The sequence below is a fragment of the Dasypus novemcinctus genome, chromosome 6 (assembly GCF_030445035.2).
Source record: "Dasypus novemcinctus isolate mDasNov1 chromosome 6, mDasNov1.1.hap2, whole genome shotgun sequence".
Classification (NCBI taxonomy): domain Eukaryota; kingdom Metazoa; phylum Chordata; class Mammalia; order Cingulata; family Dasypodidae; genus Dasypus; species Dasypus novemcinctus.
Window position 1 is genome coordinate 80,664,352 of NC_080678.1, and position 27,064 is coordinate 80,691,415.

Consider the following 27,064-nt stretch of genomic DNA (forward strand, 5'->3'; position numbering starts at 1 on the left):
TCTGACTTGCTTCTTCCCTTGCATTGCTCTGTATCAGTGATTCTCAAACTTGAGCATGGATCAGAATACCTGGAGGGCTTGTTAAAACCCAGATTATTTGCCAAATTGAAAAAAAAAAACAGATTACTGGGCTCCTTCCTCGGAATTTCTGATTCAATGGATCTAGGCAATGGATGTAGGTTACAGATGTGCATCTCTAACATTCCCAGGTGATGCCAATGTTGCCAGGCCTCATGCCACGTTGTAGAACCACTGCTCAACCTAGGGGTCCTCACCCTGGAAGCACATTGAAATGAATAACCCCAAGAGGGCTTTGAAAATTCCTGATGCCTCGGCCCCTCCCCCAAGAGATTCTGACACAGTGCTCGAGAATCTGTATTTTTTTTGAAAGGAGAAATACACCTCAGTGCCCATTGAATCACATTGAATCAATACTGAAGTCCTTTTAATTTTTTTTTTTTTAGGAGGTACCGGGAATTGAACCTGGGACCTCGTACATGTGAAGCAGGCTCTCAACACTGAGCTCCACGTGCGCCACACTGAATTCTTTAAGAAGGTTCCCTGGGTGGGATGCACGGAGGCCCACAATTCCTCTATCCCAGCAATCTCAGAAACCTCTGCATGGACCCTTTGCAAATCAGCTCACTTTCAGCCTTGTTAATCCATTACCCTCTCCGTGCCTTGGCTTAGGCAGGTGCTTCTCAAAGGATGGTTTCCTTGGGCCTGTGTCATCCGCATCCCCTGGAACTCGTTAGACATGCGAATTCTCAGGCCTCAGCCCAGACCTACCGAACCAGAAACTCAGCTTGAGGTGGGCATAGTGAGAGGTCGGTGTGAAATAAAAAACAAACCTGGACTTGGATAGGGAGACCTGATTTGAAAGGATTAATGTACGGGGGGAAAGACTATTGCGATAGAGAGATGCTCTGATCTTAAAGGTCTGCAAGGGTCTCCAGAGTCAGGCGAAAGGGACTTTTCTTTTACAGAGAGGAAAGGACTGGTGTGGGGAAGTGAAATGAAAGGTTGACGCCATCAGATGGTAGAGCTGAGGATATTTTAGGCTTAAGCAGCCTGTTTTCTGGGCAGTGCCCTTAAAGTTCAGGGGGTCTAGATCAGGGGTTCTTAACCTTTTTTGTTCCACAGACCCCCTTTGCCAGTCAGGTGAAAACCACGGACCCCTTACTAAGTCCACACTATACTGTGTTTTATTTAATAAATATATCACACCAACACGTTCCCACAAGAATAATGTTCTTTTGAGTTTCGGTTCAAGTTCACAGACCCCTTGTTAAGAACCCCTGCTCTAGAGGAGGGAGCTTAGCCACAGGTGGGTTAACAAGCATTTGCTCTGACTGATCAGCGGGGACACGCGGCTCTAGTCGTTTATGAGACAGTGAGCGGGAATGTGGAGGGTCTGTGTTTGGCCTTGTAGGTGAACCAGGGGCATCTGTGAGTCTTTCCTAAGTCATGGAGACGGGTAGTTCTTTGTAATAATCTACTTTCTAGATCACAAGGCGGGGGTGCTCTTACCTTCACTGTTTTCCAGGATCACAGAGTGTGAGTAAAATTTAACATAGCAGCAATCTATTTCAACGAACCCTCCAGTAACTCTGATACAGGCTAAGGAGTGAGTATTACTGGTTGGAAGCCACTTTCTCCAGCTAGAATGCCGCTCAGCTAGTCCATTTTCCCTTTCTTCATTCCTAAAACCCTTTCAAAACTCCCCTTCTTCCGGCAGCCTCCCTTGCTTGGTCTCGCCTGCTGGTTGTCCCCCTTGATTCAGCCCTGGGGGGCTCAGTTTTACCATCTCTGGTCACTAATACTATTGACTGGACAGCCAGGGAAATCCCTGTTGCACACTGATGCCGCCATCGGGAAGCCAGCCCCAAGCTCAGACTCCAGTCTCAGTGGTCTGAGGTCAGCGTGGAGCTGTGGGGACAGGCACTGGCCTGGGAGCTGGGTTTTTTATCCCTCCCTCTGCTGCCAGCTGCTCTTGAGACCTTGGGCAGCCCCCTGACCCTCGCTGAACTCAATTTCCTCTGGAGGGGTCTCCAAGCTCCAGCGTACCTTCATCTCCCTCCCATGGCCCCGAACTTATGAGGAGAGTTGCTGAAGTGGATCCCTTCCTGGGGAGGTCCTGTGTGCGTGGTCTCAGGTGGGATTCCAGAACAACCACACAACAGGCTGGAGCCACTCCGCCACCATTCAGAAAAATGAGGCCAGCCCTTTCTGGAGTCAATGATTACTTGATCGTAATAAAGTGCTCAGGAGGGTGCCTGGCCAAGAGCCAGGGTGTGCTGTATGGTTATTGCTGGCATCGATTTATACGGTTAGGGGCCAATCTGAAAGATGTAGTTTTAAGTGCAAAAGTCCAATGTAGAGCATTGTTTATGGCTTGCTGCTGTTTATGCCAAAGAGTGGAGGCAGATGTGTGTAATGCTCAGATATGCATGGGTGTCCTCGGGCAAGAGACCCCAGGACGGGGTGTGCTGGTGGCCAGAGTGAGTGGGGAGAGGGGAGAGAGAGGCGAGTTGAACTATCTGAAAATTGTCCGTGCCTGTGTTTGTCATGCGTTTAACACTTTTTAAGTTCGGAACTTAAACACATGGCAGTTTGGGTTTCCCGGTTACGAAAGCAGACACCTGCAATGGGTTAGCTTAGACGATGGGAATTTATTGGCTCACAGTTCTGAGGCTAGGAGAAGTCCAAAATCAAGGTGTCATCAAGGTGATGCTTTCTCCCAGAAGACGGTGATGCACTGGGGCTGGCTGCCCGAGCCTTGCTCGCGGGCTCCTCTGCCACGTGGGAGGCTCAGGTGGCCTCTCCTGGCCTGTCCCTTCTCCGGGTCCCACTGACTTCCAGCTTTGGGCTGCTCCTCCTGCGTTTTCCCCTTTCACTCGGCTTGGAAAGGACTCCAGAACCCGGGTTGAAGGCCCAGTCTTCCTCAGGGGGCCACACCTTCCCTGAGGTCACATCCAGGAGAGATCTTGTGGAGCATGGTCCACCCCTGCCTTTCTGGGTTACATAGTTGCAAACCACCCAACAATGGTCGGGCTTGTTTCCTGCAGGGGCTTTGTCTAGGCTCCAGGAGGAGGACGATGCGTCCCGGCCCCTCCCGGCCCCTCGAGCTTTGGCCATCGAGGTGAGGGTGGAGTGAGCCGGGAGTGAGTCTGCCCCGCGCCACGAGCTCCTCGCCCTTGTGCCCTCAGATCCTCGCGGAGTGGCCTGCGCAGACCTCTCCCTCCCCCGCACACAGTGGCCCGGTGGGGGGGCCTCTCAGAGCGGGGAGTGGTGCCGGGCCCCCAGCCCTGCTGCTTTACCCTGACCCAGGATCTAACTGTGTTCTCTCTGGTTCTGTCCTCCTCTCCAAACCTTTCCGGCTCCTTCTCTCTGCCTCCACCTCCCTTGACTGACCAACTCCACTGATAGAACCTGGTAAGTGAGCCGGGGAGGGTCTCGCCTGGGTCGGAGGGGGGCTTCGCAGCGGGTGTCGCTCAGCCTTCCCCACCCGCTCTTGGCCTCTTCGGGCCTGTGGTCGCGGGGCCAGGGTGCAGGGGAGGGAGACGTGCTGGTGTCATCCGCTCAGAGCTGTCACGCTCCACCAGCTTTGGCTATTAGTGCCCCTTCAGGCATTTAATTGGTCCCCACCATTGAATAGGATGGGCTCCACACCAGGGAGGACTGGAAACGCCACGAGGAGCTTTGCCCCCACGATCCGCAGGGGCTGCTAGGGGCTGGGGGCTCCGGACACCCCGCTCCATGCCTGGACCCAAGGTTGGCAGGAGGGGGCTGAAAGAGCTCGCTCCCACCCTCTCCGTTCAAACCCTCAGTATCAGGGATAGGACATGGGACCTGCCTCCAGGCCCTGAGAAAAATCTAGATGCATGACATGCTCTTGACTTGCCAATTTGTAAAATGGAAAAACCTCGAGACTGATGTGAAAGCACATACATCTGCACACCTGGGGGGCAGCACCGGGAGCACGAGAAGCGGCTAATGCTGGGTCCTGAGAATTCTGGGGCTCCGTGGAGGCTAGCACTTCCTGGGGCAGCCTCCCTGCCCTGGGCATGTGGAAACAAGCCTTGCAGAGACCATTCCCTCTCCAGCTGGGACCAGGGCTGCCTGGCTGCTCCCTGCTCACCAGGGACCCGTTCTGGAAGGGAGCTCCTCAGCATTCTCTGGGCAACCAAGAAAAGAGTTCAACAGGAAAGACCTGTGCACATAGGGGGGCAGCGGGGCGGGGGGTAGGCCTTGGCTCTGCAGTGCTGATCCAAAAGGGTGCTTCCTCCTGCACTTATAGCCCGCAGGGGAGTGGGCGGCCCGGCCAGGAGCCCGCTGCGCATCTGCGACGGGGTCTGAGGAGGCTCTCATCTACAAACCATAGGCCGCCTGCCTGGGTTGGGGGTGGGAGGGGACTTGGGGCTTACTCCCCCCGAGCCTGCAGGAAGAGGATGTTGACTCGCTTTCCCAGCAGACCAGACTCTGGGGAGCCAGGAGCTGTGCCTCCCGTCTTCAGCAGGTGGCCCTTCCTCCCCATCTGGGGTTTAGGAGCGTGACACCTTCTGAGGGGCTGCCACGAGCGCTGGTTAGAACCATCAGAACACCCGGCTACAGTGGACATGGTGGGGCAGCGCTGGCCTTAGCCCAAGGCCCGTGTCCTCCAGGGCACCCCAGGCTGCACAGCGGGGGCTTATTCCCTTTCCGTGTGTGCTCCCCAAAGGGCCCGGCTCCAGAGAGAGGAACGGAGAAGCGGGCGACTGCTCTGTCCATTGTGGCCCCTCCTGCCCAAGCCTGTTGTGTCCACTTAATTGCTTCTCTCCCCTCCAGCCCCTTCCACCCCTCTTTCCTCTTCTTTCCTCCGTCTCCCTGCTGGCGCGTTGCTGGCAGGCTGCTCCCCCATTAGGGTGGCTGGGCAGAAAAAGGAAGCAGGAGATAGAAAATTAACCAAACCACCCGGAAGGGATTAAGTGGGCAGCCAACAGATGATGAAGGCACAAAGGGCTGGAGGGGACTTCCTGAGGGCCTGGACCCGGGCAGGAGGGATCAGGAAGCCCAGGCCAGACCACCCTGGGGAAGCTGGCTCCTCATCCTCCTCTCCCACCAACGCGGCTCCCGGCGCGGACACCCTCACCCACCCGCCGCGTGCCCATGCACCCCCGTGCCCTCTGCAGACCTCAGGCCCTGGTGCCTGCTGACCGCTTCTCTTTCCTGCTCTGCCCAGGGCCTGAACAGTATGTTCGAGGTGTACCTGGTGGGGAACAACTCGCATCACTTCATCATCTCCCCCACCTCCATCCAAGGGAAAGCCGACATCCGCATACGGGTGGCCATCCCGCTGGACTACGAGACCGTCGACCGCTACGACTTCGACGTGAGGCCCCACTCCCCTTCTCCTTGGGCCTGCTGGGGGGAGTTCAGGGGAGGAAGGGGGTCACAGGGGTCCCATCTCTCCCCATCCTTCCCTGTGGGGCTGACCCAGGTGTCGGGGGCCGGGATGAGCCTCCCCTTTTCAAAGAGGAAAACGGAGTGGGATTTTACCAGGTGCCATGCAGCATCGGCAGCCTCTACCGATCGCCCCTCTCCTGCCAGCCCAGCCCCCCTCCACACCCTCCTGCCCCGCAGAATCTGTCACCACCCCCAGCCCCCTGGAGCAGCGCGAAGGGACTCAAAGTAGCCTGCACCTGAGGCGGCCAGGGGCTGGGGACGGGTGCTCTGCGTCGGCACCGGCAGAGGCCCAGGGAGGACTGCTGGGGATGGGGGCTCCGGGGGCGCGGGAGCCCTCACCGGCCCCCCGTCTCCTTGCCCAGCTCTTTGCCAACGAGAGCGTTCCCGACCACGTGGGCTATGCCAAGGTGAAGATCACCCTCATCAACGAGAATGACAACCGGCCCGTCTTCAGCCAGCCCCTGTACAACGTCAGCCTGTACGAGAACGTCACCGTGGGGACCTCTGTGCTGACCGTCCTGGTGAGCCCCCACTCTCCTCCGGGACCACTGAGCCCTCTGGGACAGACCACGGGGTGGCCGCTGGCGAGATTCTGCCCAAGGAGTCCGGGCAATCAGGAGGGGGGTCCCAAGCCCCCGGAGTGTTGTATCCAGCCTCTCGGACTCTCGGCTGTGGGACTCCCAGGCCGGAACCGCGTTGCGGAAAAGGGGCCACCGCAGGGGAGGGTGAGATTGGGCTCAGGACGCTTTGGTTTTCGGCCTTTTCCCTGAGAGACACTGAGCGTAGGTGGGCCAGGAGCCCTAGAAGCCCCCTCTGGTGGGTGGGCTGGTGCCAGTCATCTCTGAGGATGGCCCTCCCTGTCTGAGGACAGGCACCAGGGAAGAAAGTGCTCCTTGAGGGTGCCTGGGCATTCCCCAGCTCCCTTGCCTTCCCAGGATTCATTGTATCAGTCAGTAGTACTGGTTGCAAGGGACAGAACAGAAACCCTGCTCAAAGTAGTTCAAACGGAAAAGTATAAGGGAGTGAGTATAGCTCACTGGTTGAGTCCCTGCCTCCCAAGTCTAATCCCCAGTACCTCCAAAAAAAAAAAAAGAGTATTGGTCCCTGTGTCTCAAAGTGTAAGGGTAGACATCAGGCATGGCTGCATCCAGGCACTCAATTGAGCAGGAATCCGGTTTCAGCATTGGCTCTGTTGTATGTGTGTGTGTGTGTGCTGGCAGAGAAAGGCACCCGCATCTCTAAGCTGGTACAGTACCAACTTATCAACCCAAACAAGGGGGAAAAAGTATTTTTCAAAAGTTCCTGCAAAAGTTCCATTGCTGATTCTCATTGGCCCAGCTTGGGGACCGCTCTGGAACCAGTCATTGTTTGACTCTGATAAACCAGGAATGGGTCATCCTCCCCTAGTGGAGCGAGGGGTTGAGGCCAGTCCCGTCCAAATTCAAGGGCTTTCCCGAAGGCGCTTCTGTTGTGAGAAGAAAGGGGATTGGATGCTGTATTATTTTTTGCTGTATATATTTTCTGCCGTAACAAATCACCACAAACTGGGTTGCTTTAAACAACAGATTTATTTATAATTTATAAATTTATTCTGTCATGGTTCTGGAGGCCAGGAGTCTGAAACGCAGGTGCTGGCAGGGCCCTGCTCCCTCTGAGGGCTCTGAGAATCCTTCCCGCTTCCGGTGGCTCTTGCCAGTCCTTGATGTTGCCTGGCTCGTAGCTGTATCTCTCCTGTCTCTGCCTCCATCCTCACAGGGCCTTCCTCCCCTCCTCTCCCCCCTCCCCTCCTCTGCTCTCCCTTCCCCTCCCCTCCTCCCCTCTCATCTCCTCCCTTCCCCTCCCCTTCCCTCTCCACACTGGATTTAGAGCCCACCCTGACCCACTATGACCTCACCTTAACTTTACATCTGCAAAGACCCTATTTCCAAGTAAGGCCCCATTCTGGGGTTCTGAGTGGGTGTGATTTGGGGGGATGCTGTCGCGCCCAGTGTGGATGCAGAGATGTCAAGCAGTAGATGTGAGCCCTGCACGCTCAGGGTCCTGCCGTGGTAGGTGCTCGGCTGCTGTGAGGGCGCTTAGCTCGCCGCTGCCCCCTCCCGCCCGCTCCGAATCCCCAGGCCCCGCAGTTCCGTCCTCCACCTCTTGACCCGCCCTCCCCTAAGTGGAGACAGCGCTGCCTACACCAGGCTCCCGGCTCCAGAGTGCGTTTACTCTGCAGACAGATGCCACGGAACTCTATCGAGCCCCGCGGCTCTTCCCATCTGACAGTTATTAATATTTCAAACAGATGTTTACTAGTCAGGCTGTCAGATGTAAACAATAAGTGCTGCTGCCGTTTGCTCCCCCCGCGTCCCCCAGCCCCGGGCTCCACCAGGGTGCTCCCTGCAATAAATCACTCGGGGCTGGAGGGCGTGGGACCTTCCCGCAGCCCCTCTGGGCCCACCTGGAGACTCTGGACCCAAAGAGCCCCCTTCAGTCCCCACCACCTCTGAATGTCAGGATGAAGGGCACCCAGGCAGGGGTCTCACAAGGAGAGAAGGCCCCCCGCCCCACAGGTCTGGGGCCACATGGCAAAGAATTCCGCTCTCAGGTCTAGGCTTGGCGGGCGTCGGGGCACTCGTTCCTGGCATTCTCACTTTGCAGTCCCAAGTCCCCACCGCCCTGGGAAGGGTTTGGAGGAAGCCTACAACACAGGGTTGGTCTGTAAAGTGTGGGGCTGTGGCCACCTGCTGGCACCAGGGACAGTCGTATCAGGCCCCATCCTGCCTGGGGCTGGCGGTGGGGGGTGGCTCTGATGACAGGGAGGTGAGGCCCTCAACTCAAGTCCACGAGAGCCCGAGCAGACCTGGCCTGCCGTGGGCTCACCCACCCCTCTCCAGGCCCTCTCCCAAGTCCCGTCAGGGGTGTGGAGCGTGAGCTCAGCCTCCTCCGTGCTGCCTAAGGGCCTCTACCCCCCCCCCCACCCCCAGCCAATCTGGCCAGTCTCCAGCTCCTGGGTCTGTCCCTCCAGGGCCTCGCCCCCCTGGCCCCACAGCCCCAGGGCTTGTGGCATTGTGCAGGTACAGGGAGGGTTTCGCCCAGGCCACAGGCCTGAGCTGCTGAGTTCCAGGAAACTCCTGAACCCCAGAAGGGAGAGAGGAGAGTCATGGCCCTGGTGGGCTAACCAGCTCAAGCTGACCCCCGGTGAGCCCCAGGACAGGGTGGCCTAAGGCCCTGTGAGCCAAGGCCTCGTCAGTCCATCTCCCCACCCTGCCCTGGCTGGGACCCCAGACATAGCTGGCATGCTGCACAGCCCTGGGGGAGGCACCTGGAGAGAGGCGCAGGTTCCTCCTTCCCGTGCCACCTGACAGTAAACCAAGGGCCCTGTGGGGTGGCAGGGGCAGGGAGAGGGATGAGAAGAAATTCAGGGTAAGGGGGTAGGGCCACACTTTGAATAGCCGACCTGGGCTTGAGGCCCAGCTCTCACACGTACCAGCTGTGTGACCTTGGGGAAGCTATGTTACCTCTCTGGGCCTCAGTTTCATCATCGATAAAATGGGGGTGTCCCCCTCCCCAGGGAGTTGTGAGCATTAAGGCTTGGTTGAAAAGCGTCTGCCCAGGGCTGGCCTCTTAAGCCCTTGTGATGACAGCTTTAGTAGCAGGGCTGCGTGCCTATAGGAGCGCAGGACCAGAAGTGAAATTGTGCAGGCCCTAGCCTTCCTGCCTTTGCTACGTGCTGAAGCCTTTGTTTCCTCATCTGCAAAATGGGCAGGAGCCCAAGGTGGCTGGAAAGAGGATGTGAAACTAGGGACGCGGCAGCAGCCCCAGATGGCTGCCTCCCCCCGTCTTCCAGTCTCCCCAGGAGGCTTCCAGAGAGCCCCTACCAGGCGGGCAGCCAGCCTCCTGGCCTCCCACCCACCACCGCCCTGACCCTCCCGCCAAGGAGGCGACCCGATCAGAGTCAGGCTCAAGGTGGAGCCTGTGAACTCCGGGGGCCCTTCCCCCTCCACAGTGGAAGGCGTTTTGCTGTAACTGGGGGCTCTAAGGGCCTCTGCCTGGCTGGAGGATGTGCTGCCGTGGCCCCCGGAGGCCCAGGCTGGAGGTGACAGCGTCCCCGCCTTCGGCTTCCCCAGGACAGGGCGCCAGCCACAGGAGCAGAGCTGCGCCGGGGTGGGAGGCCCCTCACGGCAGGCTCTGCCCCAGCCTTCAGTGCAAATTAAAACATTTCCTTTTCTTCATAATTTTTTCCTGACACAACTGCCCATGAAACATTTTAATAACATCCCAGAAAAGGTCAGGGAGAAGGAATTTCACAGTCCCTAAGCAAGCGGCTACAGCTGCAGCCCCTCCTGAGCCACAGAGGTGGAGGGAGCCCACCGACCCTGGGCCTGACGAGAATGCGGGGGTGGGGGAGGCCCTCGGACTAGCCACTGAGCCTCAGCGGGCCTCAGTTTCCTCCGCTGTGACCCGGTGAAGACACCGGCTGCAGGCCCTGCCTGGGAGGACGGTGGTGAGGAGAAGGCAGTGCTGCACGAAGGCTCTAGCACAGAGCCTGGCTGGGGCACACCTCTCGAGTCGTCAGCGAGTCATGCCGGGTCCTGGCCGAGGCTTCGTGGGGGCACCCGCCCCTGGGGGGGTCCTCAACCTTGTAGGCGAGGCCCTGCGCGTGGCAGCCCTGCAGCCTGGACAAGGTCCTCCATGACCCTGGGAGATGACCGGGCCAGGGGCTGCGTGGGGTCCCGCTGGCTCCGTGAGGCTGGAATTCCAGCCTGCTCTGCCCCAGAGAAGAGGGCAGCCACTGCTGCTCTGCAGGTTCCTTGCCAGCAACATGAGATTCTTTAGGCCCACAAGGTGCGAGCTCCTTTCCAGGAGGTTCCAGGTGAATTAGCAAGCTTAGCACCACCTGGGGTGTCCCCTGCCCCACGAGGGCCCTCTCCACCCCCCGCATCCATCTCTGGAGCCCCCTTGCGTGCCCTGCCCCTCCCTCCTCCCCCAGGCCCCACCCAGAAGTTTGGTCGAGATTCCCACGGCCTTCGCCTCCCTGTCCTAGAGCTAACTGGCCTTTCCTCCTTGTCTGGCCCAGGCCCCTTTCCCCGCCGTTGTCGCTTGTCCCCTGCCAACAGCTAACACCCCTGGGCCCAAAGGGAAAAGGCCCCCTGGGATGTGATTGATCCGGGCAGGCCCTGGCGATGGCGATCACCAGTCCTGGAGGACTTAAGATGCCACGTGCCTCTTCCCGCAGCTGCCAGGCCACAGGACCTCTTCCCCGGCTCTGTGCTGGCCGGGGCTCCCCTGATGGAAGGCTTCAGGGTTCCCCCACCATGGACCTCACCTGGGGTTCTGGGAGCCTGGTGGCCCAGTCGAGGTGACCCAAGGCCAGCGCCCTGCTGCAGGCTCAGACTGTGCTCGCTGGGACTCACGCCTGTCACTCCCTGGTGATATCAGTGGTGATTCACCAACTCCTGCTGGAGGGAACCTGCCTAGGAACATGGCTTCGAAGCCAGAGAGACCCAGGTTCAAATCCTGGCCCAGCCACTTGCTGGGTCTCTGGCCCTGAGCAGAGGCTAAGCTGTGCTCTGACCCGCAGTTTCCAGAGTTTGCTATGGGGATAATAATAATAATATCTGCGTTTCCCAGGGCTGCTGTAACAAAGTGCCACAGCCTAATGGGCTTCAACAACAGAAATGTGTTAGCTCGTGATTCTGGAGGCTGGAAGTCCAAACTCACGGTGCGGGCAGGGCCCCGGTCCCTCTTCACCTCTCCCCTGGCTGCTGGCGGCGGCCGGTTGGCTTGTGGCAGCGTAACTCTGTCTCTCTGTCTTTCTCTCTGTTTCTGTCTCTCTGAGTCCAGGCTTCTGTGTTTTTGAGGACACCGGTCATACTGGATTAGGATCCACCCTAGTCACCTTAATTAATAATGTCTAGAAAAATCCTGTTTCCTGTTTGCAAGTAGGTTGCCATTCACAGGATCAGGGGTTAGGACTTGCTCATGTCCTTTTGGGGAACTCCGTTCAACCCATTAACCCATACCTATCCTGTGATTAAAAGAGCTGGCGCAGGAAGCGGATGTGGCTCAACTGATGGGGCTTCCGCCTGCCATATGGGAGGACCCGAGTTCTGTCCCTGGGGCCTCCTGGTAAAAAAAAGAAAAAGAGAAAGCGTGCCTGTGTGGTGAGCCAAGTGCCCACGTGAGTGCCTGCACGGCGAGCCGAGTGCCCACACGGCGAACCAAGTGCCCACGTGGTGAACTGAGTGCCCACACAGCACGCTGAGTGCCCACATGGTGAGCCAGTGGCCGTACAAGTGAGTCACGCAGCAAGATGATGATGCAACCAAAGAGAGACAAAGGGGACAAGTCAAGGAGAAGTGCAGCAGAGACCAGGACCTGAGGTGGTGCAGGTGACAGGGAACCTCTCTCCACAGCAGAAGTCCCCAGGATCGAATCCCAGTGAATCCTAGAGGAGAAAGACGAGAAGAGAAGACAAAAAGAGAAATAGATACAGAAGATCACACAGGACAGGGACACAGACAGCAAATGGACATAGACAACAAAAACAGGGCACAGGGAGAGGGAGAGAGAAAAAAAGAGATGGTGCACTTAAAGCAGTTAGCATATGAGAACGCACTGGGTACGTGCCAGCTATTGTTATTTTTATCGGCCATGGAGTCTCCATCTTATTCAAGGGTCAGAAAACACTGACTCTAATACCTAGGTCTCTGGGCAGGCAGAAAGCCTGAATTCTCTGCCTTTGGAGCCATCTTCTTGCCCTTGACACATGGCTTGAGTTCTTGTCTGTGCCCAGCCCTGAGAATCCCAGGCTCCAGCCTCACATTGCTTACTGTCTAGCTGGACAGACTAGACACAGAAAAGGGTTAAAGGAAGATGCAGGAGAGGACCAAGACCCTTAGCAGGGAAGCAGACAATGGATGCTAGGAGCAGAGCTGGCTTCATGAGCATGAAACTAGGGCAGTCCCACAGATTTCTGGATGCAGAAGGGCCCGTGCTTGGTTTACCACTCTGCTCTTGATGTCTTGAAGTTCTTACTAATTTTTGAACAGGGGGTCTTGAAGTTTTGTTTTGCAATGGACCCTGCAAATTATGTAGCCAGTCCTGGTTGAAGACGTTGTAGAACTCTCTGCTGCAGGAAATTCAGTGGTTCTGTTGTTTTCATCCCTTCCTGTATTCATTCAACAGACACTCAGGAAATGCTTACTTTGTGCCACGCGCTGGGCGAGGTGCTGGGACAGAATGAAAACAGCCCCTGTCTCATGGAGCTGGCTTCAGTTCCTGTTGCTGCGTGAGAAACCACCCCAAACTTAGCATGAAACAAAAACCGTTTTACTGTGCTCGTGGATTCTGTGGATCAGGAATCTGGAAGGCTCTTCTCTGCTCCTTGAGGACGGGGGTGACTTGAAGAGCTGGGGCTGCAGGATCCACTTCACAGATGAATTCTCCCCTCTCGCGTCCAGTGATGGGCTCAGCAGTGGACCAAGCACCCACATGTGGCCCCTCCACGTGGCCTTCCCGCAGCATGGAGGTTCTGAGAGGGAGTGTCCCAGAGAACAGCTCTGGGGAACCAGCATCCGAGAGAAGCAGGCCAGAGCTGCAGGGCCTTTTCTGACCTAGCCTCTGGAATCAGGCAGCAGCATTTCCACTGAATTCTCTTGGGTCCAAGTGAGTCACCAAGACAAGGTCAGATTCAAGGGGAGGAGACACAGATCCCACAGGTCTTGATTTGGGGGAAAGGAGTGATATCAATGAGTTTCCACAAATGTCCTAAAACCACTCAGAACTCATTCCTGTTTAGTCCCCTTTTATTGAGATGTGACGTACGAGCAAAACAGCAATTTTCCTCTTCTCCTGGATATCGTACAGAAACAACGAGAATTGCACAAGGGAACCCATCAAGGCCGGCTTCCCTGCTGGAAGGAGCTCTCACTGAAGGGTGATAGGAAGGGAGGGACGGAGGGAGAAGCTAGAGCACGTGAACGCGCGCGCGCGCACACACACGCTCGCACGTTCCCAGCACTCCCTGGCCAATGAGGTCTGAGTTCTCTAGGTCTGGGTTGGCTTTCCAGGCCCCCTAACTCGGCCTCAAGCTGCTTTCCAGCACCTTCTCTCTGCCCAGCCAGACCCCTGTCTTCCCTGCGCTCGCTCTGCATTGCCTCGCTTGGTGTCTTTGCTCACGTTCTCCATCCCTCCCCCAGCCCCCAGCTCTCCCTGCCTTCCTGTCTGAGGCCTGCACCACCCCGCGGACCCTTTAAGCACCAGTTGACAGGCCCCCGTAAGAAGCCTTTGCCCCTGGAAAGGGCCTTGTGGCCTCCTTGCCTTGAGTGACGATCCCCTCCCAGCTGCTCTCACGCTCTGCCGTGCTTGCCCTGGCTGTCCTCACCACTCATCTTAGGGCCATCCTGCCTCGTGTCCTTCCTCCTGTTTCCCTGAAAGCCCCCTGAAGGCAGGAAGCAGGTTCTCTTTTTTTTTTTTAAGATTTATTTTTATTTATTTCTTCCCCCCCACCCCATTTGTCTGCTCTGTGTGTCCATTTGCTGTGTGTTCTTCTGTGACCGCTTCTATCTTTATCAGCGGCACCGGGAATCTGTGTCTATTCTTGTTGCGTCGTCATCTCGCTGCGTCAGTTCTCTGTGTGTGCAGCGCCATTCCTGGGCAGGCTGCACTTTCTTTCACGCTGGGCGGCTCTCCTTACGGGGCGCACTACTTGCGCATGGGGCTCCCCTACGCGGGGGACACCCCTGCGTGGCACGGCACTCTTTGCGCGCATCAGCACTGCCCATGGGCCAGCTCCACAGGGGTCAAGGAGGCCCGGGGTTTGAACCGCGGACCTCCCATGTGGTAGACGGACGCCCTAACCACTGGGCCAAGTCCACTTCCCAGGAAGCAGGTTCTCTCTGTCTCAGTGTCCCCGCCCCAGACATGTGCAGTAAAAGTCTCAATTGACTGCTGTGGTCTGGGCCATCTTCTTGGAAGAGGACATGATTCTTGGCATGAGAAGAAGAGTGTGGCAGAGGCCTCATGGGGAAACTGAGGCACATAGATGGTAAATGATATCTAACCAAGGGTCCCCAACCCATCAATGGCAGAGATGTGTGTCTGAATCTGGAGTCTCATAGCCAGACGTTTCACTGTCTGTCCTGTGATGAACACGTGGGAAACACTGGCCAGAGGCCCCAGGGCTGATGCCAGGCCACTTGCTCGCTCTGTGCCCTGTGCCAAGTCTTGTCCCCTCTCTGGGCCTCAGCCTCCTGCTCCAGCCAAGCATGGATTGGACTGGATGCCTCTGAGTGCCCTTCCTAAGTCGGCCAAGGCAGGGGCAGGGAGGCATCGTGCCGCCAGCCGCAGGCCCCCTGGGCCCCCTCGCCAGGCTGCGGCAGGGATTTTGATTCCTGGGCAAAGGCTGAAGTCTGCCCAGCGCCTGAGCCTGGTTTTGTAGACAGGAGAGCAGCAAAGCAGGAAAGCTGATCTTGCTTCCTGTTGTAGTTTCCTGGCTGCCTAAACAAATCCCACACAACAGGTTGGCCTAACAATAGGAATTCTTTGGCTCAGGGCTTCAGAGGCTAGAAGGCTTGCTTCTTTCCAGAGTCAGGATCTTCTGGCTGGCCGGCGCTCTTTGGAGTTCCCTGGCTTTTCCGTCACATGGCGACGCACACGGCCGTGTCTTCTCCTTTCTCTTTCGGGCTGCCTTGGCTTCTGGCCCCTGGCTGCTCCCTGTGGCTTCTCTCTCCATGTCCACTTGCCTTTGCTTTTAAGGACTTCAGCCAGTTGGATTAAGCCCACCTCATTCAGTTGGGTCACCTCTTAACTAACAGCATCCTCAATGTCCCCCCTTACAAATGGGCTCACACCCACAGGCCCCGGGCTTGGGACCTGACCGTGTCTTTTGTGGGTAGACACGATTCACTCCCCAACCCTTCCCAGGATGCGGCTGGGCAGGAGCTGGGTCTGGGGTCCACCTGGCCCTCTCTGAGCCCCTTGTGTCTCTGGGGCAAAGGGTACCCTCAGATGCAGCTACCATCCTCCTTCATTCACGACTGCTTATCTAGGGCAGGGGTTCTTAACAGGGGGTCCACAAGCTTGAATTGAAATTCAAAAAAACATAATTCTCGTGGGGATGTGTTGGTGCGGGTGTCATATATTTATTAAGTAACACAGTGTCGTGTGGACTTCATAAGGGGTCCGTGGTTTTCGCCTGCCTGGCAACGGCATGGCACAAAGGAGGGTAAGAACTCCTGATCGAGGGCCATGCCCCAAGCACGTGAATTGCAGCAGCGAACAAGACAGACAAGCATCCCTGTAGATTCTAGGGCAGGAAACAGAGAATGAACAGGGAAAGGCAGAGCATATCCGGTGAGGATAAGGCCATGGAGGAAAATGTCGCCAGGTGGGGGGTGGGGCGTTCCAGGGCTGGGGTCAGGGAAGGCCCATCAGAGAAGGTGGCCTGCAACAGAGACCCCAAGGAAGGGAGGGGTCCTGGTCGATAACGCAGGGAAGAGCCGTCCCAGGCTGGGGTGTCCTCGCACAGTCCAGGTGTGGGTGGAGCGTGGAGAGCTGCAGGGAGAGCAGCCGAGAGGGGTCTGGAGGCCTGAGGCCTGTGCCCTGACTGCAGTGGGGAGCGCGTTGGAGAGCAGGGGGAGGAGGCTGGGGGGCTGCTGGAAGCTGGGAGACCGGCCACCAGCTCCAGGTGAGAGGGATGGCTCCGACCAGGCAGGTGGCCGGGGGGGGGCGGAGAGGTGGCGAGCCAGGGTCCCTACCTCTGCGCGGCCTCTTCTCCTAGCCCAGGCTTGGTTCCCGGGTGGCTTCAGCGCTTCTCCCCTCAGGCCCCACAGGGCACAGCCGTCTTCACCTGCACCTGTCTGACCAGGTGGGCCTGGCACCTCTGCTGATGTCAGGTGGACGGGGCCTGAAGTGTCCTGCCCTATTCAATGGAAAGAATGAGCATTCCTAGCTCAGCCACGCGGTGAGGCTTACGTGGACAGTTTACCTCGATTCAGAGTCCAGGGCCCCCTCCCAGCAGACGCTCAGAGAGAGGGACCCAGGGCCTCTCGTGCCGGGCCCTCAGGATTATCCCTGGCTTTCTAGAACATGACCTCTCCCTGTAAAGCTGGTGACCGAAGTCGCCACCGTGAGTTATAGTAAGTCTGGGACTACCCCGGGCCAGTGTGTAGCCCCCTCTGGAGGTCTGAGCAGACCCTGGAGGGCGGCCAGTCAGGTGGAAGGCAGCCCTGGGGCCTGCGCCCCGAGGAGCCTGCAACTTGGCTTCCTGACAGCCGGGGCCTCCGCAGCCCTCGCCCTCGGCCCCCCTGCCTGGTGCTCCTTCTCCCACCCCCTCCTGACACCCCTCACCGTTGGCATCTTAATTGATCTCATTGTTCTCAAACCTCTTGAGACCTGAGACTCCAGCTGTGCTTAAACAGAACAAAATCTCTTCCAATTTCCCCACCGTTTAAAAGAAAATTGAATTCTTTATCTGCAGCCTGGGGAGGGGAAGAGAGAGGCAGAGAGCGGACACACACACGCACACGCACACAGGCCTGCACGGCGCAGGAAGTCGCCCAGGCCTGCTCACAAGCTGCCCGGGAAGGCCTTTGCGCACACACCAACGCACATTTCGGGGTGTACGTCTGGGCCCCGTTAATCTTCCCGTCAGTTCCTCTGCTGCCCGAGGAGCGGGTGCTCGCGCAGGGCTGGAGGGGGCTGCGAGCTGGCTGATGGTGATTGACGGCCTGGAGTTCCTCTGTCAGGCCTCAATGCTCCTTGGCTGTGTTTATCTCTTTCATCTAAATATCAATCCGTAAAAACGAAATGGGGAGGAATGAACGGTAGGAAGGCGCTAAGGGGAGAGAGAGTACGCAGCGGGCCGGGGGCTCCCCCCACCCCCCGCCACCAGCCGGGGCCCGCCTGCGGGTTGGGAGGCTGCAGCGCAAGGCCCGGGGCTGCCGGTCAGAGTCAGGGGGGAGCGGGGCCTCCCCTACCTCTGCCCCTGAAGCCAGTTGTCCCAGACCTTGGTTAAGGTCTGATGATTTTCAGCAGATTGGTCATTCACATCATTGATTTTTGGTAAATTGATCTGAAGCCCCTTTGCCAGTTGCCTTTGAAGTGCCCCACGTGCTCCACAGCCCGGTCGTTTGTTCCTCCAGAGTCCACCATCCTTGACTGGGGGACGCTCTGTCTGCCCCTGACCTCTGCCCCCTTTACCAAAACAAAAGGGCAGCGTCGTTTGTCATCATAGGCCTGGCCAGCAGGTGTTGTGGTCTCATTAAACGCCAGCGCTGGGCCAAGCACTTCACCATCTGTTACTCATTGCCCCCCGCCCCCCGCCGCTCATTTAGCCCCATTGTACAGGAGAGGCCAAGGCCCAGAGACGTAGGTCAGCTGCCAAGGTCAGCCAGCTAGAGAGCGACCGAGCCGGCTTCACGAGCACCCGGGTCTGTCTGACTCCAAAGCCCCTGGCCTCCCCTCCTCTTTGCCCATCGCCATCGTGGCCCCCCCCATTCCCTGGGCTTTCTTCCCTGGGTGACCTTGACCTTGAGGCTCCAAGGGCCTCAGGGCCCTTGACTGTAAAATGAAAAAGTCGGCCTGGACGCTCTCCGAGGCCCCCTGGGCTCATACCTGTGAAGGTCTGCCCCGGACAGCCCCCTCCCACGCTGAGAGCCTGTGGCTCCCTGGATTTTGTGCCTCTGATGGTTCAGATGCTGATTGGTCCTGCTCTGGCAGTTGTTCAGAGGACACCAGAGCAAAGAAAAGGGGCCTCCCAGGTGAGGGAGCGCGTAAGTGCCACACACCAATGGCCTGGACAGGGCCTGAGCCCTGGGGCCAGGGGGCGGGGAGGGGTGGCCAGAAGCAGCCAGAAGGCCTAGCCCTGGGGGCTTGTGCAGGAGCAGCTGGGAGAAAGGCTGGGGCAATGGGGTGCTGGAGGGGGAGGGCTGGGAAGGGGGCGGCAGGCAGGGGCTTAGGAAGCATTTGGGCTGGACCATTACGTTCGGGTGGCTTAATCTGCCTGCGCAAACCCTGTTGCAGGGGCTGGTAGCAGTGGTTCCTGCCGCCTCATTTCTGGAGTGAAACTCCAAGTCCCGAATGCCCATTAAGTTGTTTAGTGTTATTCAAATGTTTTTTCACCATGATCCCTAGCAAAAGCTACATTTAACCTCATGGCCTAGCGCACAGACACACATGTATCGCCAGCAAAACGGCACTTCCTACTACGTGCAAAGCACCTCAATAATTTTCCACTTTTTCTACTAGATTCCGCTTTTTATTTTTTTATTTTTATTTATTTATTTGTTTAGTTTTATTTCTCTCCCCTTCCCCACCCCCCCCCACCCCCAGTTTTCTGCCCTCTGTCCATTCGCTGTGTGTACTTCTGTGTCTGCTTATATTCTTGTCAGCGGCACCCGGAATTTGTGTCTTGTTTTGCTGCGTCATCTTGCTGCATCAGCTCTCCGTGTGTGTGGCGCCATTCCTGGGCAGGCTGCACTTTTTTTGCGCTGGGCGGCTCTCCTTACGGGGTGCATTCCTTGCGCGTGGGGCTCCCCTACGCGGGGGACACCCCTGCGTGGCACGGCACTCATTGCACGCATCAGCACTGCGCATGGGCCAGTTCATCACATGGGTCAGGAGGCCCTGGGTTTGAACCGCGGACCTCCCTTGTGATAGGCGAATGCCCTATCTGTTGGGCCAAATCCGCGTCAGATTCTGCTCTTTAAAATGCTTGACCCACTAAATTGATTTCATGACCAACTAATGGCATTAGGGGTGTGACCCAAAGTTTGAAAAACTCTGGTCCCATTATTTGGAAAACATCTCTAGAGTCTTCTCTCTGCCTCACCACCTAACAAGGATGATACTACATTTCTCAAATGCTCGCTAAGAGAGGAGAGTGGCAAAGACCCCAAACTCCAGACTCAGACCACCCAGGTTTATCCTGACTCAGCTAGGTTACCTTTGTAACTTTGGATAACTTACTTGTATCAGCAATGACACTATATAGTTGGCAGTAACAGGAACCAGAAAAACAGTTGCTTAAACAAGATGCAAGTGTATTCCTCGCCTGTGTTAAAGCAATCTAGAGGTGAGCAGCATAGGGTGGCTCCTTCAAGTTCTCTTCTCCGTTATTCCTAGTGTGTGGTCCTCATCATCATGGCCTGCCCTGGTTGCTAGAGCTCCAGCCACCACATCTATATTCCAAGCTGCTGGATACAGGAATTAAATAAAGTAGGACACTCCCTCTCACTTTTAAGGAAACTTCCTAGTAATACCTTGCAAACTTCTATTTTTATCTCATTGACCAGAACTGAGAAATATGGCCGGAACTTAGCTGAAGAGGCTGGGAAATATATTTTAACCAGGTAGTATTGTGTCCACCTAAATAGCAAGACTTATGTTAACTTGAGAAAGGAGGAAGCATGGGTTTTTAGTCTCTTAGATAACCTGTGTTTCCTTTTCTGGAAAATGGCAATGTTGATAGTTCCTTGTTCATTTGTGGTTTTTTTTGTGGTTTTTTTTTAGAATAACTACTTTTTTTTTTCCTATTCAGTATCTCATTTACTCTCAAAAAACACAATGAATTAGGTATTATTATCTCTTCCTTACATAGGAAGAAGCTGGGGCCCAGAGAGATGAAAGAGTTTGCCCAGGCAGAGCCAGGATTTGGCCCCAAGTCTAGGGCAATGAGCTAAATTACTGAGATTAGCCCTCTCGTGGGTAGCTGGATGGGTCAACAAGGTTTTCAAAAGAGGCCTCCTTGTGCATTTGTTTTGAGGATTAAATGAGATAATGTATGTAAAGTGCTTAGCACAGTGCCTGGCACAGAGTAGGTGCTAAATAAATGGTAGGCGCTAATATATATTTTTTAAATTAACATTCAGTTCAATATAGTTTATTTTTTCACTTTTTAAAAATTTTTTTAAATTAAAGTTAATAGATCACAAGGAAAGTTACATTAAAAAACAAGAAACATAAGAGGTTCCAATATAACCCACTCCCCACCCCCCACCACATCATTTTTGTAAATTGTATTTTTTTGAAGATATATACATCACAAAAAAATATTACACTAAAAAATACAAGAGATTCATGTATACCCCCCACTCCCCACCCCACTCCTCCCACACCAACAACCTCCCTCATCATAGCGGCACACTCATCACACTCAATGAACACATTTTGGGGCACTGCTGTACTACACAGATAATAGTTTACCCTGTAGTTCACACTTTCCCCCATACATTCAGTGGGTCATGGCAGGATATATAAGGTCCAGTAACTGACCCTGCAATATCATTAAGAACAATTAAAAATCCTAAAAATGCCCCCACATCACATCTCTTCTACCCTCTCCCTGCCCTCAGCAACTACTGTGGCCACTTTCTCCACCTTGATGCTAAAATTTCTTCTATTATTCCTCACAATAGTTTTATAGTAGAATATCAGTAAGTCTATTCTAGTCCATATTTTATTCCTCCATTCTGTGGACCCTGGGCTGGCAATGTCCCTCCACCTCTAGATCAAGAGGGGGCTTAGATTCCACATGAATGATGGATGCAATTCTTCGGCTTACCATTGTAAGCATTCTTGATTCCTTGTTGTGGTGGTTGAGCATCTTCACCTCCCTGTTAGCTGACCTGGGTAAGACCAACGAACCAGAGAGTAGGAGTTGCCACTCTGCTGAGGTTCAGGGCCCAGCTGGCACATGGGCAGTCCAGAGATTCAAGTCTCCTGAGTATGGACCATCCCTAGCGCCAACCACAGGTTCAGTAAAAGTGACAGAAGAGGCATGTGTAGAAAAGTCCTATCTCAGTCCAGCTCCGTCACACTCAGGGGCCCAAATTCCAAAGTAGGGCCCTCTGACATGGCACAGAGCTCCAAATCCATCTGCCATGAATATATCCTGTGGATCTCCATAGCCTTCAGGAGAACCAGTACCTAGGGTTGTATCTATTCTGGCTTTTTCTGGGGTCCTGCTGAGGTGTGCGTAAGCGCAACCCCTCTGATGACCTCCCGACTCTTACTGGGAGACTATTAGCCATATCAACTCATTTGCCTTTGCCATTTCCCCCTTTTATTCAAGGTCAAAGAGCAGTTTTTAACACTTGATCCAACATGTAGGCTGAGATATTCTGCTGGTCTGAGTTGGCCCTTTTATTCAAGGTCTCTTTCTAGTTGCTTCTCCAGTTAGTGATTGGTAGTAATCCCTTGGCGCCAGAGAGTCTCATCCCCAGGAGTCATGTCCCATGTTGGGGAGAAGGTAATGCATTTACATACTGATTTTGGCTTAGAGAGTGGCCACATTTGAGCAACATGGTGGCTCTCAGGAGGTAACTCTTAGGCACCCTGCAGCTCTAGACCTAGTTCATATTTCAGGCACACAGGCTCCTAAGCATAGTCATCAGTATCAAGGGCTCATTGTTGGACCATCCTTCCTTGTTGGCTCATTGTTGGACCATCCTTCCTTGTTGATCTTTGCCGTTGCACTTGGGGGATTATTGTTGTTCCATTGGGGAATGTGACAGAGCTCCCCTGGGTGGGAACTTAGCACTCCCTCAGTTAACATTTGTAACTGTAACTACTATAAAAATACCCCACATATATCCTAACATATTTATGTTCCCTATATACATGCCCTGGAGATCTCCCCCCTGTCTGTGTGTCCCCCCTCAATAACAACCCACACCAGAGTTCCTCCCCTGCCATAGCTGAACCTCTCTGTGGTCCAAAACTTCTTCAACCATGAATCCTAAGATATCGCCAAATTCAATTAATAGGAAATTGAAATACAGGAATGGGTTTAAAAATAGAATACATAGTAATTTAGAAATACTAAAATAAAAATAAATTGGTATATTAATAAAATGAAAAATATTATAAAGCTTTGTTTCTAACATTTTGCCTTTCATCACTGTAATAGGTGTCGTCCTGTATGTACAGTGGCAAAGCACTTTCATTTCTTCCTCAGTGTCTACATCCTTTCTTTTTTATTTTTTTTCTAATTTTTAATTTTGTCTTCAAAAAGTTTTAATCACAGTAATTCACATACACAGTATAGGGGACTCCCAGATATCTAACATCAAACCCTTTTCCCCTTTCCCCAGCAATGATCTCTTTACATGTTCATGTTATATTTGCTGCAGCTGATGTACAAATTTTGAAACATAGCTATCAAACATGGTTCCATTTTGGTTTACATTATTGTTTATATTTTAGGCTGTACAAATTTCTAAATTTTTAGTTTCCTTATGTTTTACATTATAGTTTACATTTTAGTTTATAGACTCTTATACACTTCGGATGTAAGTTGACATGTCCATCATTGCATGATCTTGTGGAGCACTTCCATTGCCCCCCACTCCCTGCTGCCATCCATGCTATACCTCTCTCCCCCTCCCCTCAGGGCACACCGTGACACTCAATCTTCACTACCTGAGGAACCAGATTTACAGATACTGCAACAATGCTGAGGGCTTGACGTACTAGCCTGCCCTAACTAATTGGAAGCCAGCGATCCTCTTGAGAGACACAATTCCCTCTCTTTGGGAGCATCAGGTCTCCCCAGGATGTGGGTACACCTTCACACTCATTGTATGGGTCTCCACCCAATGATATAACACACTACGACAAAATGAACACTCACATACTCCCTAGAAGCTTGCCCTTGTACCAGATGCCTGCCTCCCCCCAACCCCGAAGCACCTTAAACACGTGATCCTTCCTTATTATATTTTCTAAAGGGTTTTCTCAGCAGTATAGTTTCAAACATACACCTGACATTCTGCCATATTAAACTGTTTCCCAATTCCTTGGGTCATCTGATCCATCCTCCCAACCCTAGCCCCCCTCAAGCCCACAAAACCCCACCCAAAGGTATCCCTATGCCCCGTCTTATCCCTTCCCTATACAAATACTTACCTCCAGCTTGTCATAGACTTCACCCATGTAGGCATCAGCTCGCAACCTTCCTCACACCCCCAGATTCCTTTAAGCCTATCTTCCAGTCTTTAGCTCTCTGAGACAGCTGGGTTTGCTTGTTTCATATCAGAGAGGTCATGTAGTATTTGTCCTTCAATGCCTGGCTTGCTTCACTCAACGTAAGGTCCTCAAGATTCATCTATGTTATCACGTGTGTTTGTACGTATTCCTTCTCATAGCTGAGTTGTATTCCTTCTCATAGCTGAGTAGTATTCCATTGTATGTATATACCACATTTTATTTATCCATTCATCTGTTGATGGGCATTTGGGTTGATTCCAACTTTTGGCAATAGTGAATAATGCTGCTATGAACATTGGTGTTCATATATCAATTTGTGTCCTTATTTTCAGTTCCTCTGGGTATATACCCAGCAGTGGAATTGCTGGGTCATATGGTAAATCTATAGCTAACTTTTTGAGAAATCGCCAGACTGTCCTCCAGGATGGCTGGATCCTTCTGCATTCCCACCAGCAGTGGACGAGTGTTCCCATTCTTCCACATCCTCTCCAGCACTTGTAGTCTTCTGTTTTTTTCATAGCTGCCAGTCTTATGGGAGTAAGATGGTATCTCATTGTAGTTTTGATTTGCATTTCCCTAACAGCTAGTGATTTTGAGCATTTTTTTATGTGCTTTTTAGCCATTTGTATTTCTTCTTTGGAGAAGTGTCTGTTCAAATCTTTTTCCCATTTTTTAAATGGGTTGTTTGTCTTTTTATTTTCAAGATATAGGAGTTCTTTATATATGCAGGATATAAGTCTCCTATCAGATATATGGTTACAAAGTATTTTCTCCCATTGGGTAGGCTCTCTTTTCACTCTCTTTTTTTTTTTTTTTTTAAGATTTATTTTTATTTATTTAATTCCCCTCCCCTCCCCCGGTTGTCTGTTTTCTGTGTCTTTTTGCTGCATCTTGTTTCTTTGTCCGCTTCTGTTGTCGTCAGCGGCACGGGAAGTGTAGGCGGCGCCATTCCTCGGCAGGCTGCTCCCTCCTTCGCGCTGGGCGGCTCTCCTTATGGGTGCACTCCTTGCGCGTAGGGCTCCCCTACGCAGGGGACACCCTTGTGTGACAGGGCACTCCTTGCGTGCATCAGCACTGCTCATGGGCCAGCTCCCACATGGGTCAAGGAGGCCCGGGGCTTGAACCACGGGCCTCCCAAGTGGTAGACGGACGCCCTAACCACTGGGCCAAAGTCCGCTTCCCTCTTTTCACTCTCATGACAAACTCCTTTGAGGTGCAAAAGGCTTTAATTTTGAGGAAGTCGCATTTATCTATTTGTTCTTTTGCTGCTTGTGATTTGGGTGTGAAGTTCATGAAGCCATTTCCTATTACAAGGTCCTGTAGATGCTTCCCTATCTTGTTTTCCAGGGTCTTTATGGTCTTGCCTCTTACATTTAGGTCTTTGGATCCATCTTGAGTTGATGTTTGTATAAGGTGTGAGATGGTTATCCTCTTTCCTTCTTTTGCATATTGATATCCAATTCTCTAGGCACCATTTGCTGGAGAGGCCATTCTCTCCCAGTTGAGTGGGTTTGATGGCCTTGTCAAATATCAGATGAGTGTATATATGAGGATCTATATCAGAACTCTCAATTTGGTTCCATTGGTCAGTGTGTCTATCGTGCCAATACCATGGGTAGGTGCTAATATTATATGTGTGGCACTGTGCTAAGTGCCTCTCATGTGTTATCCGATTGAATCCCTGCTTGATAGATGAGTGCATTGAGATTCAGGGAGGTTAGATTCATGCCAGGGGTCCTACATGTGGAATGGGCCAACTGAGGCATGAACCATTGTCTGTAGGATGTCAAAGTCCTTTCCCTTAACCGTGAGGCAGCACAGCTCCCTTGTGGAGACTGAACCTCCCACCTGAGAGCCTGGCCAAACCGTGGGGCCGAGAGGTATGACAAGGAGTCATGGACCCCAGGCCAGAGTTCCCCCTGCCTGCCCAGCCACCTCCAGGGGGGGCCCCCCACTCAGAGGTGCAACAGGACAATGACCCCTTTAGGTTGCCACTCCAACAAGACCTGCAGGCTTGGAGTTGGGAAATCAAGGTCTTCGATTTGCTGAATGACCCTGGGCATGCCCCTTTCCTCTGTGAGCCTCAGTTTGTTCATCTGCAAAATACAGAGAACGCTCCTGAACCCTCTCCTCCCCGAGTGTGTTTTGAGAACAGTAAGGCCAGAGTGATTTGAGCTCCTTGGGAAGCAAGTCTTCATAACTGAGAGATGCTGCTGCCCTCCCGATGGAGGGGCCGATTCTCCAGTCTGTGTTGGAACATTCCGGCTACAGGGGCAAAGGTGAGCAGAGGAAGGAGTAAACCCTAATGTCAGGGCGGGGGCTGCTTCTCAGGTACCAGTGCTCCCAGCACCTCTCCTCCCCCTACCCCACCCCGCCACACGCACACAGAATCTGGCTCTCCCCACCTGCAAGCCCTGGGCAGGAGCGGCTTGGCGAGTGAGAGGCTGGGGCCGCAGCCCTCTACTGGTCTCAGAGATTGTGGGTGATTTATATTTCCTGTGTCGGACTTTGACCTTAATTTCTTCTGTCAGTGTGGGGCTGTAAAATTCATTAGGGACCCGCGGGCGGAGTGACGGAGATGTCAGGCAGGCAATCGTGTGGGTATTTAATCTATCAGATGTGTGGCTTGCCATTTAGGGAGACAACACGAGAATGTGGAAATCAATACGGTTCATTAACGAGGAGCAAGTGCCGGCCCAGTCAGCACCCGGCAATGGCAGCAGGTGCAGGGGGCGTGCCACCCAGGCACCGAGTCACCTTGGAATGAGGACGTGTCCCCAGTGCATGGGCAGTGACCAGCCCCTGCCCAGGTGCCTCTCTGCCATCCCTCTAGACTGGGGGAGAGAGGTCCCACCAGGCAGGGACACAGCAACGGAAGCATTCCCCGGGATGGCCGGGCTGCACCCCAGGGGGCTGATTGGACCGTCTTTTCCCGCCTTTCATCTCCTCGGCACATAAGGTCCCTCTTAAGGGTGCCTCTGGCCCGTGGGTTTATCCCCTCTTCCTCATGGTTCCCTCCCCTTCTCTTCCAGCAGCACACAATCCCAGCTTGGTAACTGGTCCCCGTCCTGTCTGATCGCGAATGTCTTGCTTACGCCCTGCCAGTCACCCGATGACTCCTATATCCCAGAGAAAATGGCTTTCTGTCTCCCAGTTTTCTTGTTTGGTGGTCAGGGGGTGATATTTTTTTTCCTTTTGGTTGCTCGGTTGAGTCTTCCACAGACCCAAGGACTTAGAAGAGTGGATAGTGTTTTAGAAGGATTAGAAGCAGGATTCCTTTTGCCCTTTCCTTTGTGTGTGTGGAATGTCTGGCAGACTAGAGCTCGAATCCCAGCTCTGTGGGACCCTGAGCAGATTACTTGCCCTCTCTGGGCCACTTCCATCTGTGAGTACCGTGAGGGCAGGGAACTCGCGATCTGGCTCGCTACTGGATCTCCAGCACCCAGCATGAGGTCTGTGCCTTAGGCTGGGCACCCCAGAAGCAGACCACGAGACAAGGATTCGAGGTGCACAAGGGAGGCCATCCCAGGAAACCGTGGGTCAGAGTGGGAAGTGAGACGAGCAAGGGAGGAGCCACCAGAGCGTGCGTTACGAAGCCAGGTCCTCCCGGGAACTCGGGGTAGAGCATGTGCCCCTGAGTTAG

At 54.1% G+C, this 27,064-nt stretch overlaps 1 protein-coding gene across 2 annotated transcripts in view; it reads left to right on the top strand.

Moving 5' to 3' along the window:
* The window catches only part of CDH23 (cadherin related 23), a 438,368-nt gene that overhangs the window by 259,681 nt on the left and 151,623 nt on the right, over positions 1-27,064 (top strand). For both annotated transcript variants that reach the window (XM_058298988.2, XM_071215845.1), the window contains 2 exons: positions 5,222-5,371; positions 5,808-5,966. In XM_058298988.2, the coding sequence (XP_058154971.1) occupies positions 5,222-5,371; positions 5,808-5,966 (309 nt within the window). The remainder of the gene's footprint in view (positions 1-5,221; positions 5,372-5,807; positions 5,967-27,064) is intronic.